Raw genomic sequence first — 15,373 nt, forward strand, 5'->3', positions numbered from 1 at the left:
ATGGAACCTAGAAGATTTCTCCTATGGGGACAGCCAAAGAACCCATTTGGAACGCTTTTTTCTAAGAGTGTGCATTATTGTTCACATAATGGACAAATTTGAGCGTTGGGCCAGTAACCGAAAGGTGAAAAATCTGTCGCTGTGTCCTTGAGCAAGGCACTTAAAGGGCAATTCTGCCTCTTTACAACCTCATCTTCAGCACCAAACCAGTGTCTACTTATGTGAAAACAGTGCGTTTCTATTATCTGTGGGTAAACAGATAAGAAAAAAGGTCCTTAAAAAAATGCTTCTCTGTGACATTACAGGGTAAGCTTGAAAGCAAAAAAAAACGGGTTTCTTGCTCACCCCCCCAAAAAAAATCACTGTTAACTTTTGATGATGGGTAGAACTTTTTCACATATTTTTTTCTAGGAATGTGCTATTTCACATATGTTGACACTCGTACTGTGCTGGAGATAATGAAAATGACGACGAAAAGTGGTGGAATTGCCCTTTAACCCTAATTTGACTATGGCTGACCCTGTAAAAAATATATATATATATACATTTCACTGCAGCTATTCGGTGTACGTAACAAAAAAACAAAAATGACACAGCAATCTTTGCTTTATTTTTCTTCTTCCTGTTCGCTCAGAACAAATATGGTGACATCTCAGAAAGCCTCAAACTTAAAGAGAAGCTAAGCTGCAAAAATGTCACATGGTACTTGCACAAGGTCTATGTTCAATTTATTTCACTTTCATTAGAATGTGGATTGTCAGTTTTTAATTACTCATCTACTTTTTTTAATCTATATTCTGCCAAAAAGCATTTTATCAGCTCAAGAACTCTGGCTCTAAGACTTGCCTGGATGTGGGAGAAAAGAATAAGGGTGGGAAACCAGTTATCTTACACATGCCACAACATGCCACAACATGGGAGGAAACCAGGTGCTTTAGTATAAATCATGTACAATATACAGAGCCATGTGTGTGCAGGTTCCACATAATTGACACAGTTTTTTCCTAACATAACATTTCTGCGTGTATTATTTTGAGTACACATCCCACTAAGCTGTGTCTGCATGTGACCCCTGGGGCAGTGCATGTGACCCCTGGGGCAGTGCGGTTGTTACTGAACTCTCTCGCCTGTAGAAATGCGGTGGACCCTGCGCAAGTGTGTAATTTCACACCTGTACGTAACCATGACATTCTAAATGACATTCAAGAAATCTTTTATTAGGGTTAGTTTATTTCACAATGATAATAACAATGATAATAAATACATCTCTTTTTCACTGCTCTGGAAGTCTTATTGTGGGTCTTGTACATGGGTTTGTTCCATATACAGTATTTGAAAACCATTTGGATGTCATTTTCTCCTCTCCAGGACAAAAGGACAAAACACTGATTGATGTCTTGTATTGCAGCACAAGAACATGAACTAATTTACAGTATATACATGCTGTTACGCACAGCTTGGCTATATTAATGCTGCACTGTTTTTTAGGAGGCAAGTGCAGAACAGAGCATTGTGGTCACTTGCAGTGCACAATAGCCTTTTATTCTGCTCAACATTGTTCTAATTATGTTGTATGTGTGTGTATATGGTGCTCTCTCCTGAGGAATCGCTCTTCCGGGCAAATGCTTGACAGTAGACCGAGATAAAGTGGTGATGAATAGCTGTGACTCAGCCAGCTGAGCAATGGGATCCATGGAGGAAGGTGGACTTGGAAGGTGGACTCCCCATGATGCACTTTTTTGATTACAACACATGAATTTATGAAATATGGCACACTGCCCAGTTTGAATGAATGTTTTGTATTATTTATTTATTAAAAGGAAGAAGTTGAAAATGTTGAGGCTTTTGAAGATCTTTTGTAGAGGTTCCCAATTAGAGGAACGTGTGATCGTTTCTGTTTTGGCACTAGTGCTTTACACACTCCGAAATACACATTTCAATTTGTGAGATTCTTTACAATTCACCATCCCAAACTACATTTGTTTTGCTTTAAGTTTTTGTGTACTGTGTGTCGCATATATTTTAGCTATCCTCGCTATTTGAGCTATGTTACAATTACTACCAAGTGTGTTAACCCTATTTGCGCGACGCATAGGTTGCTTTCTTTTTTTCCCACCAGCGACGCGGATTCGCTTCCCTGAACCGCCGTTCTCTACAATAGCATGAAGAATTAAACCAAGCATAAGCAAATACATCGTTCTAATAATCCCCTCCGAAATAAAGTATTTTCAGATAATGGACTAAGGACATCTTCCATACCAGATGATGACCTGTTGACCTTTAGTTTGAAGTGTTTGCCTTTTGGTATCTCTTCCATGTTCGTTCATGCGGTTTAATTCATGACTGTATTGATAATCCCAGTCAGTATTGGCCTCTAGTAGCCTACTACTACTGATCCACTTAATGTACATGTCAGTGGGCTAGTTCTTCACTAGTGTGCACAAGTGTGCACAAGAGTGCACAAGAGTGCACATTAGAACTCCACCCCATCCATCTTTTTTTTGTCTTTGGGAATGTGCAGTCATTGAAGCCATCAGTAATGGGAAGTGCATCGAGCGCTGGTGAGTTTCTCTTTAAACCAATAAAATCACTGAATTCCGTTGTGTCATTTTAACAGGGAAGAAGGAAACTGCGATCGAGATGCACTGCAAGTAGCCTGGTGATTTACAGAAGTGTCGGTTGGGGTTTGCGCTGTAATCGCCACATTCTCAGTTAAAGTGAATCGTTTGAATTGGAAATGGCTGGAAGTAAGTGTTGTTTATAAAATAAAATAAAAAGGTATTGCTCTGCCTACTACGAACACATTGACAGCTAGCCGCGCGTTAACGGGTCATTTTGCTGCTGACTGCATGCTTGTCATTCTGTCAAAACAGCCACGAATATGATGCTGGGAGGTTTTAGCTAACGTCTGTTTGGTGTTTTGTTGTTAAAGAAACTCGTGTCATTTCATAGTTAGTTACTTTGGCGGGTAACCTAGGTCCACATCTTTTGTACAGAGCGTGGCTACTTTGCTAGCTAGCTAACCTAACGTCTCCGTGTACAGGTGCAAATTCGTCTAAGTTAGCTAGCTTGGCTAGCTAAACGTACCCCGTGTTATTTGTGGTCACAGCACGGCTAGATGGGTTGAGCCCTTTTAAATACGGGATTGGGTGGAGGATTTTGCTAATAACATTAGAGTGGGTGGTGTGTTGTGACTATTTGTGTTTGCAAAGTGGAGAATGCTTATCCCGAGAGAGGTGCACATTCTGTAAACTGTAGCTAGCTAGCTAATATTACATTGACCGTTTAATTATCTCTCCCTGCTCTTGTTGTGGGTCCTCTCTCTCCCTGACCCAAGAGAGACCCGCCGGTGGTGCCATTGCACAACAAGGACCTGGTATGATTATGATTACTAGCGCTTACAGAAATAGTGATGTAACTGTGTCGTCTTGCATGTAGATTTTGTGTATTTCTAAGTAGACTTATTTAGTCTATGCCACTTACATATTATGTGACAAAAAATCGATTTATAGCAATGTATCTTGATTTAGAAGAGGTATACAAGGACTTAAGTCTTTAAGATATTACTATTTTTGAAGGTGGCACACGTCTCGATTTCGTACCAGCCATATGAGAAAAGGTTGGCCTAAAATGGTGTAATATCTTTACCATATGATTTGTGTTTATGGTGGTTTTATAGATTCTATAAAGGCTGTTTTTAAGTGTCCTTTTCAAATAAAGTGGCATTTGTCAAAAATATTTAGGGCTAAAACTGTTGTCCTGAAAAGAAAACGACAAGTGCTTCCTGAAAGTAGATCTACATTTTCCAAATATCTGTTCCTCTATGTCCAATATTACTGCCTATAACACACGGAGGTACAACTAAGAATGTTACAATCTATTGTTCTCTTTCACTTATTGGTGCCAGCCTCCTCTATTTATCCCAAGGCGGTTTCGCTGAATGTCTAGAAAGTTCATTGTTTGAATGCAGTGTTTAACTTGTTTTGTGTTTGGAAAGTGGTTGTGGCTGTCTGTTCTCCATTGGTATGAATCATGGTCAGTCAGTGCCCAGAGCAGTGCTCTAGTCTATTTGCGTAATGTTATGATATTCAACAAATAGTTTTTACTTGAAGTCACGCCTTCAATAGGCCTACGCTATTAAACTAGATCACAGTGTACTGTATTGTTCTTGTGTGAACGTGTGTGTGTGTTCCTCCTACAGGTGTTCTCATAAATGTTAGGCCAATCAATCCTGTTCTCAATAATAACTTGTCTTTTGACATTTACCTTTGCCTAGGAAAAATGAGCTCCATTCCCCTCTCTCGGTCCGAGGTGTTTGGAGAGCTGCGGAAGGAGCTGCATGAGGATGAGGAGTTCCGTCAGTCCGACGCTCACATCTTCATCATCATGGGAGCATCGGTGAGGGGGGAGATTCTTTGATAATTTGATCAATGACCCTGCACGGTTTAGACCTTCAAAGCACTGTCAAACATGATTTGTATCGTTACAAGTTGTTTGAGTAAATGGAATGATGGATGTGAGTGTGTGTGTGTGCTGGATGCCTACTGGAGAGAGTGACTGACCAAATAAGTGAATCCGATTGTGAACATCTATCCTTTTTGTGGACATTTATGAAATGCTCAGAAAAAAGAATGAGGGATCATGAAATGAAACCTGTAAAACAATATATAGTATTTTCCATAATGTTGTTTCCATAAAATGTAACTTTTGCATATAAAAGGTTGTGCGAGATGACCACGTGCACATAAAAATACATTTAGCGGTTAAATTCCCATGTACCAAATAAATAAAGTTAAAGAGGTTTCCAACGCATTTTCAACTCTACTGGTGGTCTTCTCACCGAATTGGTTTTGTTACTGTATATAGAGAATGTGCCGACTCTGATATTTGCACATGCGCTCTAGCTAACAGTGCCATCTGCACTCTGTTGGCTGGAGTACATGTATAGCCTACATGATGAGGTTATTATGGACAAAAGAGCAATATTATTTTTTTATGTCATGGCAGCCGAGCATCGATTATCAGAATAAGATCCTCGATATTTATTGAAAAGGAGCATCAAGCTCATCACCTTGCACTTTCACCACCCTGTGAAGTTCATCACTTATTTCATCAGTAGCCTAATAAACTGCATGCTTTCCTGATGAGTTGTAGTGGGAGGACCACACAACATGTCATCGCGTGACTCCAAGCTTACTTCCATATGATGGTGGTTATATCAATGTTTGCGTGTAAAAGTGTTTCCAACATTTCTCGCAATATTAATTTGACCGACACAGAAATATCCCACCTTGTGTAGCGTGTTTTGTTTTGTCGACATTTGGAAGTTTACAGAAAAATGTTCTGTTACCATCAGGCTTGTCATTACTTTTAATTTAAAAAATAAATAATTATCCGACATGTATTTTACTCGCATAAAAAGGTTGGTTAATGAGGAAGGCCAGATTAATCCAGTGCCTTAGATTTGCCAAGCTATTTACTAAATGTAGGCTACCAAACTGCAGAATCTGTTATACCTATTTTATAAACACTTTATACTAGATTTTAGGTGGACATAGAAGGAAACACATTTTGTGAGAAAGTGTGTGTTGAAAATTTAAAACGGAAAAGAGGTTGCACATGACTGTTTTGAGGAAATGTCTAAATTTCATTGAGACACATAACAGCGCTTGTGTAACTAAGAAACCCCAGAATCACTTGAGCTTTCTGTAGTCTGGCCTTGATACAGAGAACATATCAAGGTTCCTGATTGTTGGTTATGGTTTGGACACAGGCTGTTTGTTAGCCAATCATGGTCAGCTCAGACCAATTGTTAGGCAATCATTTGGTCACGGACAGTTTGTTGGCCAATCATGGTGTAAGAACGGATCTTTTATTGACCAATTGTTTTGAGAGCTCAGCATAATGACCAAGATACCCAGTCATTTAGAGCGAGTTTAACAAGCCAGAATTTCATATTTCCCACAGCCTATAACAATTTATTCTCCTTTTAATACCTACTAAGATTATCAATCCAGTGACTAAGTCCAGTCACTCCGAAGTTGCATTTTCTTATACTATTTCCTTCTCTAGGAATGACACCCTCTCTAGGCCTACCTGGTTTATTTCCTGTTTCCTTGTTCTCTGCTGACTTGTATAAGATGTGCCTAGTTGCTGATAAAGTGTGGGAGAGTAGTTCTGATTTTTAATTATACCGCCCACTTCTCTTCCATCTACTTTCTCCTGCTCTATTTACTTTTGTTTGAAAGGAGTGGAACGAGGGCTGAATAGTGCAGTGTCACTGTCTGTCAGCAGTTTCCTGTCATAGCAATAGAGGCAAGTCTGGAATCAGGATGGGGGAAGGGTAATGTTAAGGCAAGAGCTGTGGTTTTTAGGAACAGTGATTGTACTACAAAAGGCTATGCATAGGCTACTGTAAAATATGCTTTGTTTCCAATGCTGCAGTCTGTCCTTGTCACTCCACAAGCACAAACCAATCACCAGCTGAACCAATCACCAGCTGGTGTTGCACGTGCACACCACCTCACTCAACATGGCCTCATTGCAGTTGCTGTGCCAATGAAAGGGTTCAGTAAATATTGCACGCTTACCTTGGTACAAGGCACCATACAGGCTTGCTGGATGGTACTTCGCCTAATGGTGATGTAAGATTGTAGGCCAAATATTCATCTGTTGATACATGGCACAGGAACATGGTCACATTTCCAATTATTGAAGGTAATCTCTATGTTCACTTCACTGAAGCAATGAAAACAGCCTAGTTTCTCTCACCATGACTATCTAATAAGGCTTATGTTTCATCACGTGACTCCAAGTTCACTTCGATATGATGGTTATTATATCAATATTTGTGCATAAACACGTTTCCATAACCATTTCTTGCATCATTAACACAAAGATCCCACCATGTCGAAGAAAAATAATCTGTCGACATTTATAAAATTGTACGGAAACGTCCTGTTTTCATCACAGCTGTGGTGTTAATCTTTTATATGGTATGACTTAACTTGCATAAAAACTGTGGATGAAACGTGGTAATTGAGATGGTGTGTGTGTGTGAGTCTCCTTTTGTGAAAGGGAGAGGGAGGAATATAGTGGGATCGGTGTTCATGCCTCATCATGAACGGAACCGTGAAGAGAGATGTTTGCCGAGTCACCCTACATTTGCATTTTTCTCTCAGCTGAGGCGGGACAGTAGGCCAGCTTTTCATAGCACATCAGTTTAAAGGTGTAACTCAATGTGTCATTTTAAAGGCACACTAAGCAAATGATTCAGTATTACACAGCCAGCCAACACACCTCACTGGAATAGGAGACAGATAAGCTCACAAAGAACAGTCAATAAGGCCATTCGGATGAATGATTTATTTTTGAAGCATTTCCTCAAGTGACAAACATCAGATAACCCAGCATTCGCTGGAAAACATTAGAGGGACCCGTGGAATAGTGGTGCTAAAACTAGTGAGGAATGCTTTGTTAGATTTTTTTTTTTTTGTGTTCCTCAGTTATTGTTCCTGTATTGATGTTTAACAGTGTAGCTCTGTCATCTATAGTTTTATTTATGTATTATTCTCTGTGGTGATAGGTAATCTCTCATTTATTCCATACCGGCTTTCGTAAGGGTTATTGCCTTCAGAATATTCTTTGGCTTTGTACTCTGCCAGTTTTTCTCAGGCTGTGTCGCTGCTGCTGCTTCTCTGTAGTAAGCAGTGCTCCCAGTTGGATTACTGCTATTGCGTAAATCCTAAATAGGCCACTACAGCCTACTAGTAACTGTCCAAACTGCAACCAGCAGTAGTATCAAGTAAGGAACCCTTTTATTTATAGCCTTGTTTACTGTACTAGTAATCGCCACACTGACAGACCTTGAATGAACTGTCTTGTAGTGCCACTAGGCTATATAGGCCAGGGGCCTCTGTTTCAACTAACATTTTAGAGGTGACTAATCTGTGTTTTACAATGCTCTTTAGGGGGATCTAGCCAAAAAGAAAATCTACCCAACTCTATGGTGAGTATGTGTAGCCCAGGGCAGTTGTGAGGTGTCACGTAATAAGACTAATTATGAGCCTTTCTCTATTTCCCCCCCGTCTCACTCAGGTGGTTGTTTAGAGATGGGCTCCTTCCTGAACAGACTCACTTTGTGGGCTTTGCCCGCTCTGACCTCACAGTGGATGCCATCAAAACTGCCTGCATGCCCTATCTGAAGGTAACACTTTCCCATTAACACACCATCTAGCATTACACAAGGACCCACAGTTAATGCATTTGTGTTTGTGCATGTGCTAAACACCAATGACATCATTCCTATCTCTCTGTGGTCCCAGGTGGCAGACTCTGAGGCTGAGCGGTTGTCTGTGTTCTTCAGCCGTAACTCTTATGTCAGTGGGAAGTACGCGGATGAGAGTGCCTTCTCCAACCTCCACACCCACCTGCTGTCCCTGCCCGGGGGTGGTGAGGCCAACCGCCTCTTCTACCTGGCCCTGCCGCCCAGCATCTACCACGATGTCACCAAGAACATTAAGCACCACTGCATGAGCACCAAGTCAGTGAGCCTGTTATGTCTACTGTAGTTCTGACGGTCTGTCTCAGACTCCCTCTCCTCTGAATCCTTCTCTATTGGTAGGGACTGGGACAGGCCTGGTCATATTTAATCCACTTGCTGTATATGTAATTGGTATTGTCTGGGAAAGGTTGGTCATGAGATGAAAGTTCCTCTCTTCTGCTGTTAAATAACCAAAACAGGCTGAACTCCCCTCCCTATCTGTGTGTGTTTAGTAGGGGCTGGAACAGGGTGATTGTGGAGAAGCCGTTTGGTCGTGACCTGCAGAGCTCTGAGGAGCTGTCCACCCACCTCTCCTCCCTGTTTACTGAGGATCAGATCTACCGCATAGACCACTACCTGGGCAAGGAGATGGTGCAGAACCTCATGGTCCTCAGGTACAGAGTTGAGAGAACATGAATAAAACTTGTCACAGACAGCTGTGTCTTTCAGCTATGTCCATGTCAATAAGTCTGAGGTTAAACGGTGGTAAATGTTCCAGGTTTGGGAACCGGATCTTTGGGCCCATCTGGAACAGGGACAGCATAGCGTGTGTGGTCCTCACCTTCAAAGAACCCTTCGGCACCCAGGGCCGAGGCGGCTACTTTGATGACTTTGGCATTATCCGGTAGGGGGAACTGCCTTAGTGCTTAATGAAATCAAAACCTTAATGAAGGCATTTATTCTTGCCATCTTCTACTAGTTCGTCTAACTTCTCACCACCAATTCCGTATTTTCTTTAGTGATGTCATGCAGAACCACTTGCTCCAGATGCTCTCTCTGGTTGCCATGGAGAAGCCGGCCTCCACCAGCTCTGATGATGTCAGGGATGAAAAGGTACAGTAACATGGGCACAACCTGTTTAAAGCCCAAAACACATCTCTACTTGACTTTACCATTGGCTCCTCTAGAAAACTACTGATATCATCTTTATAACTAAAAAAAACAACGGAATCAACAATTGGTCTTCAAACCCATCACTTCTTACTTACTCTCCCTGACCACTGTCTCCCCCTGCAGGTGAAGGTGCTGAAGTGCATCGCCCCCATTACCATGTCAGATGTGGTGTTGGGGCAGTACGTGGGCGACCCAGAGGGAGAAGGGGACGCCAAGCTGGGTTACCTTGATGACCCCACTGTCCCCAAAGGCTCCACCCAGGCCACCTTTGCCACAGCTGTGCTCTACGTGCACAACGAGCGCTGGGATGGTGAGAACCTCTGCTTTCTCTCTCCATCGCATGGTGTTGCTTGTTGTGCTTTCACTGTCTGGTCAAACCAGCTCACTACTCAGTGATAACTCTTAACGGGCCAGTGCAGTGAAAAACGGGATTATATTTTTTAGTTTTATCTGTACTGTACCAGTCAAAAGTTTGGAATCATGTAGTAGACAAAAGTGTTAAACAAATCTAAATATAGCTAGATTATTCAAAGTAGCCATCCTTTGCCTTGATGACAGCTTTTCACAAACTCATTAAGAAGGAAAGAAAATCCATAAATTAACTTTTAACAAGGCACACCTGTTAATCGAAATGTGTTCCACCTCATTAAGCTGGTTGAGAGAATGCCAAGAGTGCAAAGCTGTCATCAAGAAAAAGGATGGCTACTTTGAAGAATCTCAAATATATTTTCATTTGTTGAACACTTTTTTTTGGTTACTACATGATTCCATATGTGTTATTTCATAGTTTTGATGGATGTACAATAATAGTGAAGACAATGTGTAAAATAGTAAAAAAAAATAAAAACCCTGGAATGAGTAGGTGTCCAAACTTGATTGGTACTGTATTTCCACACGGAGGTTCAAATAAAATTGTGAAAGTTATGATAATGCCCTTAGTATAAGAGCTATTTGAGGAGATTTCAGCCTGTTTTGGTGGGAGGTAGTTTTGGACTTCCATGGTCACATCACCATGTGGTAAATGAGTTAGACCAATAATAAAGAGTTCCAAACCTCTCTGCCAATAACAACACATTTTCAGTTTTCCCCTCCTAGCTCAAACCCCTCTGATAGTATTCGCAAAATTCTTGCTTGAGAAATTGCTCTTTTCTAAGAAGCTTTTTTTTTTTTTTTGACCATTGTTTTCAATTAAAATCACAGTAAGGTACTTAATTGTTACCCAGAAATGATTTGATAGATGTAAAAACGGCTGCATTGGACATTTTTTAAATAACTATTTGTTCATCCAAAAGGTGTTCCCTTCATCCTGCGTTGCGGCAAAGCCCTGAATGAGCGGAAAGCAGAGGTCCGGTTGCAGTTCACCGACGTCCCGGGGGACATCTTTGGCGCGCAGTGTCGTAGGAATGAGCTGGTGGTGCGCGTGCAGCCCAACGAGGCCGTCTACGCCAAGATGATGAGCAAGAAACCAGGAGTGTACTTCCACCCCGAGGAGACGGAGCTAGACCTCACCTACAAGAGCAGATACAAGGTGAGATACTGAATGAACACACACCCAATCATTCCTAGAAAGGGGACACCCATACACACTACCTCGCCACACTCTCCAATTTTAGCAACCCATATGCAGGCACAAATGTTATTTGCTCCATTTTCACTGTAATCTTCTCTCCTCAGGATGTGAAGTTGCCAGACGCCTACGAGCGTCTCATCCTGGACGTCTTCTGTGGCAGCCAGATGCACTTTGTCAGAAGGTCAGTCCGTCTGTCTCGGAAGTTCCCTCTGTTGCCATAATGTTTTGTGTTATGTAAATAAGACCATGGACATGCATTAGGGTTGGGCCGTATCCAGATTTCCCACCCTGTTTCTGTACCATATTATAGTATTACTGAAGGGCCCACAAGGGGGGTGCACTCCCAGGTAGGAGTGTGCAGAGTACTCTGACAAAAGGAGTATCGTAGCAGATATGGCGAATTTTCAGAATACGATTATGACAAGTATTTTATATTTTTTTGTAATTCTGTCAATTCTCTTTCACTCAAACCGTGTGAAGCGCTGTGTGATCTGAACTTGTCTAGGTCTGTCTTAAGAAAATGGGCGGGGTATCGGTTGAGCCTGCTGCAACGATTGGATTAGACCAAGCCGCTCTCCCTCTGGTCTCAACCCCCCCCCCCAAAAAAAAGAAAATCGGTATTGAAAATCATACCATCGGCATTTTGAAATACCCCGGTATACAGTATATCGCCGAAGCCTAACATGCATTATTCTGTCCACTACATAGTGCCATAAGGTTGCTTCTCCCATTAGCTGCATTACTGTATGTGGTACTGTCCCTTACATTATATTTTCTCTTAGTGATGAGCTGAGGGAAGCCTGGAGGATCTTTACGCCTCTCCTTCATCAGATAGAGAATGAGAAGATTCCCCCCACACCCTACAAATATGGAAGGTAAGATTTACCAGTCACAGTTTAACAACTGACATCTCATGTCAATAGTCACATTCATTTGTCAGGGATATTGTTATTTTTGTGATGGATTTGTTCCTTTCCTTCCTAGCCGGGGTCCAACGGAAGCGGACGAGCTCTCAAAGAGGGTCGGTTTCCGATACGAAGGAACATACAAATGGGTCAACCCCCACCGACTGTGAGAGACGGAGAGGAAGAGGGATGGGTAGAGAAAGGAGGCAGGGTGGGGTAAATGAGTAGCGTTACGTTGCAATATGTTTGAATGTCTTCTTTGGGTCTGGTGGCTTCTACTATTGCTCTTTCCTTTCCAGACCTGTCACGGCAACCGCCAAGAAAGACTAGGAAATATGGAAAGGAAGCTATTTAATAGTATTGGAGCATAGCCTAGGTCTCAGGTACTACATTAATGCTCTGGTGTCACTTGTATCTGTCAGGTCTTAACTAGGGAGGGAGGAGGTGTCTAACCACTGGGGAGCAAGGGAAGAGCGAGCGAACACTAGCCCAATTCTGTTTCAATTCTGAACACTAGCCCAAATCCATCTCATCATGGATTCAGAAGCTGTGGTTGCGATCCGATTCTCTACCCTTCACCCAGGAGTGTGCACTTACTTCCAACATACTCATCACACCAGTCTATCCCATAAGGGGGGGGTACAAGTGCAAACTTCGGACTGGGAGAGTGGTAGAGAATAGGACTGATTCCCTTGAATGGGTGTAAGCATGGGCTGGAGAGGTTTCCACTTTCTTCAGTACACACTTCAGGCAGAAGGGAGAGAAACAGAATTAGGCTACTCTTAGACAAAACATTCTACAGCTCTGTGATCAGCTAGTGATCATAGCTACCAAAAGTTAGACCTGGGTGTTTTTACATGGAGACTGAGAACAAAACATGGATTAACCTGTTTTAATGGTGGGAATTACAATGAATGTCTACTATCCTCTGCTATTATCACCTGTATTAAAGGGGTACTTTGAGATTTTGGCAATGAGGCCAAAACTTGTGGATACCGTTATGTCTGTGTTCAGTATGAAGGAAGTTAGAGGTAGACAAGCATATGCTACCACCAGGATCAACCAGGTATCTGCTATTATGCTAGTAGATACCTATAGACTTTGTCATTGCGCTAACGTTAGTTAACATTTGCTTCCCCGACTACCTCCAACGTCCTTCATACTGGACACAGACACACATGGTAGCCATGAGTCCATCTGACTCTGGGTGCCTCATTGCCAAAATCCCAAAGTATCCCTTTAACAGATTAAGGTTTTTTCTATTAATGTAATCTTTTTGTTTTTCTTATGCTATTTTGGACCAAGCAAAATCATGATTGCATAATAATTGCGTTGAAGTGGGTTTAAAGCATGGTGGTTGAATGCAGGGGTCAATATTTTCTGCAGGCAGTTTCCTCTCCAATTTCTTAAAGCTAAATTGTACAAGAACAAGGCTTTAGTGTGCTTAATTCCAAGAAAAGAGCTGTGACTTTCATTCCTTTTTGTTTACATTTTCAGGCCTATTAAGTTACTGATGTTTGTTTAGAAACAAAGTCTGTCACAGGGTCAACATATGATGCCATCTTTATAATGACGTACTTTATTGCTATAGACCGAACATTCATGTTATATTTCCAAAATTGCAATAAACCAGTAATTTCTTCAGTGTGCATTCTCAATTGATACAGGTATTTTGTGTTAAGGGGTTGGTGTGTGTGTGTGTGTGTGTGTGTGTGTGTGTGTGTGTACACACACAACCAGTCAAGTTTGGACATCTACTCATTCCAAGGTTTCTTTTCACTTTTCTACATTGTACAATAATAATGAAGACATCAAAACTAAGAAATAACATATGGAATCATGTAGTTAACAAAAGTGTTAACAAATATTTTGAGATTCTTCAAATACTTTGATGACAACTTCGACAGTGCATGTCAGAGCAAAAACCAAGCCAAACAGAAAGGATTTTTGTCGAGGCACAGATCTGGGGAAGGGTACCAAAAAATGTCTGCAGCATTTGAAGGTCCCCAAGAACACAGTGGCATCCATCATTCTTAAATGGAAGAAGTTTGGAATCACCAAGACTCTTACTACAGCTGGCCGCCTGGCCAAACTGAGCTATCAGGGGAAGGGCCTTGGTCAGGGAGGTGACCAAGAACCCGATGGTCACTCTGACAGAGCTCCAGAGTTCCTTTGTGGAGATGGGAGAACCTTCCAGAAGGACAACCATCTCTGCAACACTCCACTAATTAGGCCTTTTATAATAGAGTGGCCAGACAGAAGCCACTCCTCAGTAAAAAGGCACATGACAGCCCGCTTGGAATTTGCTAAAAGGCACCTAAAGAACTCTCAGACCATGAGAAACAAGATTCTCTGCTCTGATGAAACCAAGATTGAACTCTTTGGCTTGAAGGCCAAGTGTCACATCTGGAGGAAACCTGGCACCATCCCTACAGTGAAGTATGGTGGTGGCAGCATCATGCTGTGGGGATGTTTTTCAGCGGCAAGGACTGGGAGACTAGTCAGGATCGAGGGAAAGATGAACGAAGCAAAGTATAGAGAGATCCTTGATAAACCTGCTCTAGAGCGCTCAGGACCTCCGACCGGGGTGAAGGTTCACCTTCCAACAGGACAACGGCCCTAAGCTCACAGCCAGGACAACGCAGGAGTGGCATCGGAACAAGTCTGAGCCCGGACTTATACCCGATCGAACATCTCTGGAGACCTGAAAATAGCTGTGCAGCGACGCTCCCCATCCAACCCGACAGAGCTTGAGTGGATCTGCAGCGAAGAATGGGAGAAACTCCCCAAATACAGGTGTGGCCAGCTTGTAGCATCATACCCAAGAACACTCGAGGCTGTAATCACTGCCAAAAGTGCTTCAACAAAGTACTGAGTAAAGGGTCTGAATACTTATCTAAATGTAATCTTTCAGTTTTTAGTTTTTATAAATTAGCAAAAAAATCTAAACATGTTTTTGCTTTGTCATTATGGGGTATTGTGTGTACATTGAGGTATAAAAAAAAAACAATAGCCTAACAAAAGGTAGAAAAAGTAAAGGGTTCTGAATACTTTCCGAAGGCACTGTGTGTGTGTATACAGTGGGGAGAACAAGTATTTGATACACTGCCGATTTTGCAGGTTTTCCTACTTACAAAGCATGTAGAGGTCTGTAATTTTTATCATCTGTGAGAGATGGAATCTAAAACAAAAATCCAGAAAATCACATTGTATGATTTTTAAGTAATTAATTAGCATTTTATTGCATGACATAAGTATTTGATAAATCAGAAAAGCAGAACTTAATATTTGGTACAGAAACCTTTGTTTGCAATTACAGAGATCATACGTTTCTTGTAGTTCTTGACCAGGTTTGCACACACTGCAGCAGGGATTTTGGCCCACTCCTCCATACAGATCTTCTCCAGATCCTTCAGGTTTCGGGGCTGTCGCTGGGCAATACGTACTTTCAGTTCCCTCCAA

The 15,373-nt window shown here is 41.8% G+C and overlaps 1 protein-coding gene across 8 annotated transcripts; it reads left to right on the forward strand.

The window, feature by feature from the left end:
• The first annotated feature begins 1,173 nt into the window (after window positions 1-1,173).
• On the forward strand, window positions 1,174-13,555 carry g6pd (glucose-6-phosphate dehydrogenase). 8 transcript variants are annotated; one of them, XM_021615620.3, is made up of 14 exons: window positions 1,902-2,561; window positions 3,338-3,376; window positions 4,277-4,398; window positions 7,971-8,008; window positions 8,098-8,206; window positions 8,325-8,542; window positions 8,776-8,937; window positions 9,042-9,167; window positions 9,283-9,376; window positions 9,560-9,746; window positions 10,729-10,964; window positions 11,111-11,187; window positions 11,789-11,881; window positions 11,991-13,555. In XM_021615620.3, exons 1-14 carry the CDS (start codon window positions 2,540-2,542, stop codon window positions 12,079-12,081), a joined length of 1,614 nt encoding a protein of 537 aa, XP_021471295.1. In that variant the 5' UTR covers window positions 1,902-2,539; the 3' UTR covers window positions 12,082-13,555. The 8 variants fall into 8 exon arrangements, with proteins under 8 accessions (XP_021471301.1, XP_021471298.1, XP_021471299.1 ...); XM_021615621.3 differs by having other exon boundaries at window positions 8,779-8,937; XM_021615622.3 differs by having other exon boundaries at window positions 2,518-2,747.
• The last annotated feature ends 1,818 nt before the right edge of the window (window positions 13,556-15,373 follow it).

The sequence above is a fragment of the Oncorhynchus mykiss genome, chromosome 9 (genome assembly GCF_057628025.1).
Source record: "Oncorhynchus mykiss isolate SJ-2025 chromosome 9, ASM5762802v1, whole genome shotgun sequence".
Taxonomy (NCBI): Eukaryota; Metazoa; Chordata; class Actinopteri; order Salmoniformes; family Salmonidae; genus Oncorhynchus; species Oncorhynchus mykiss.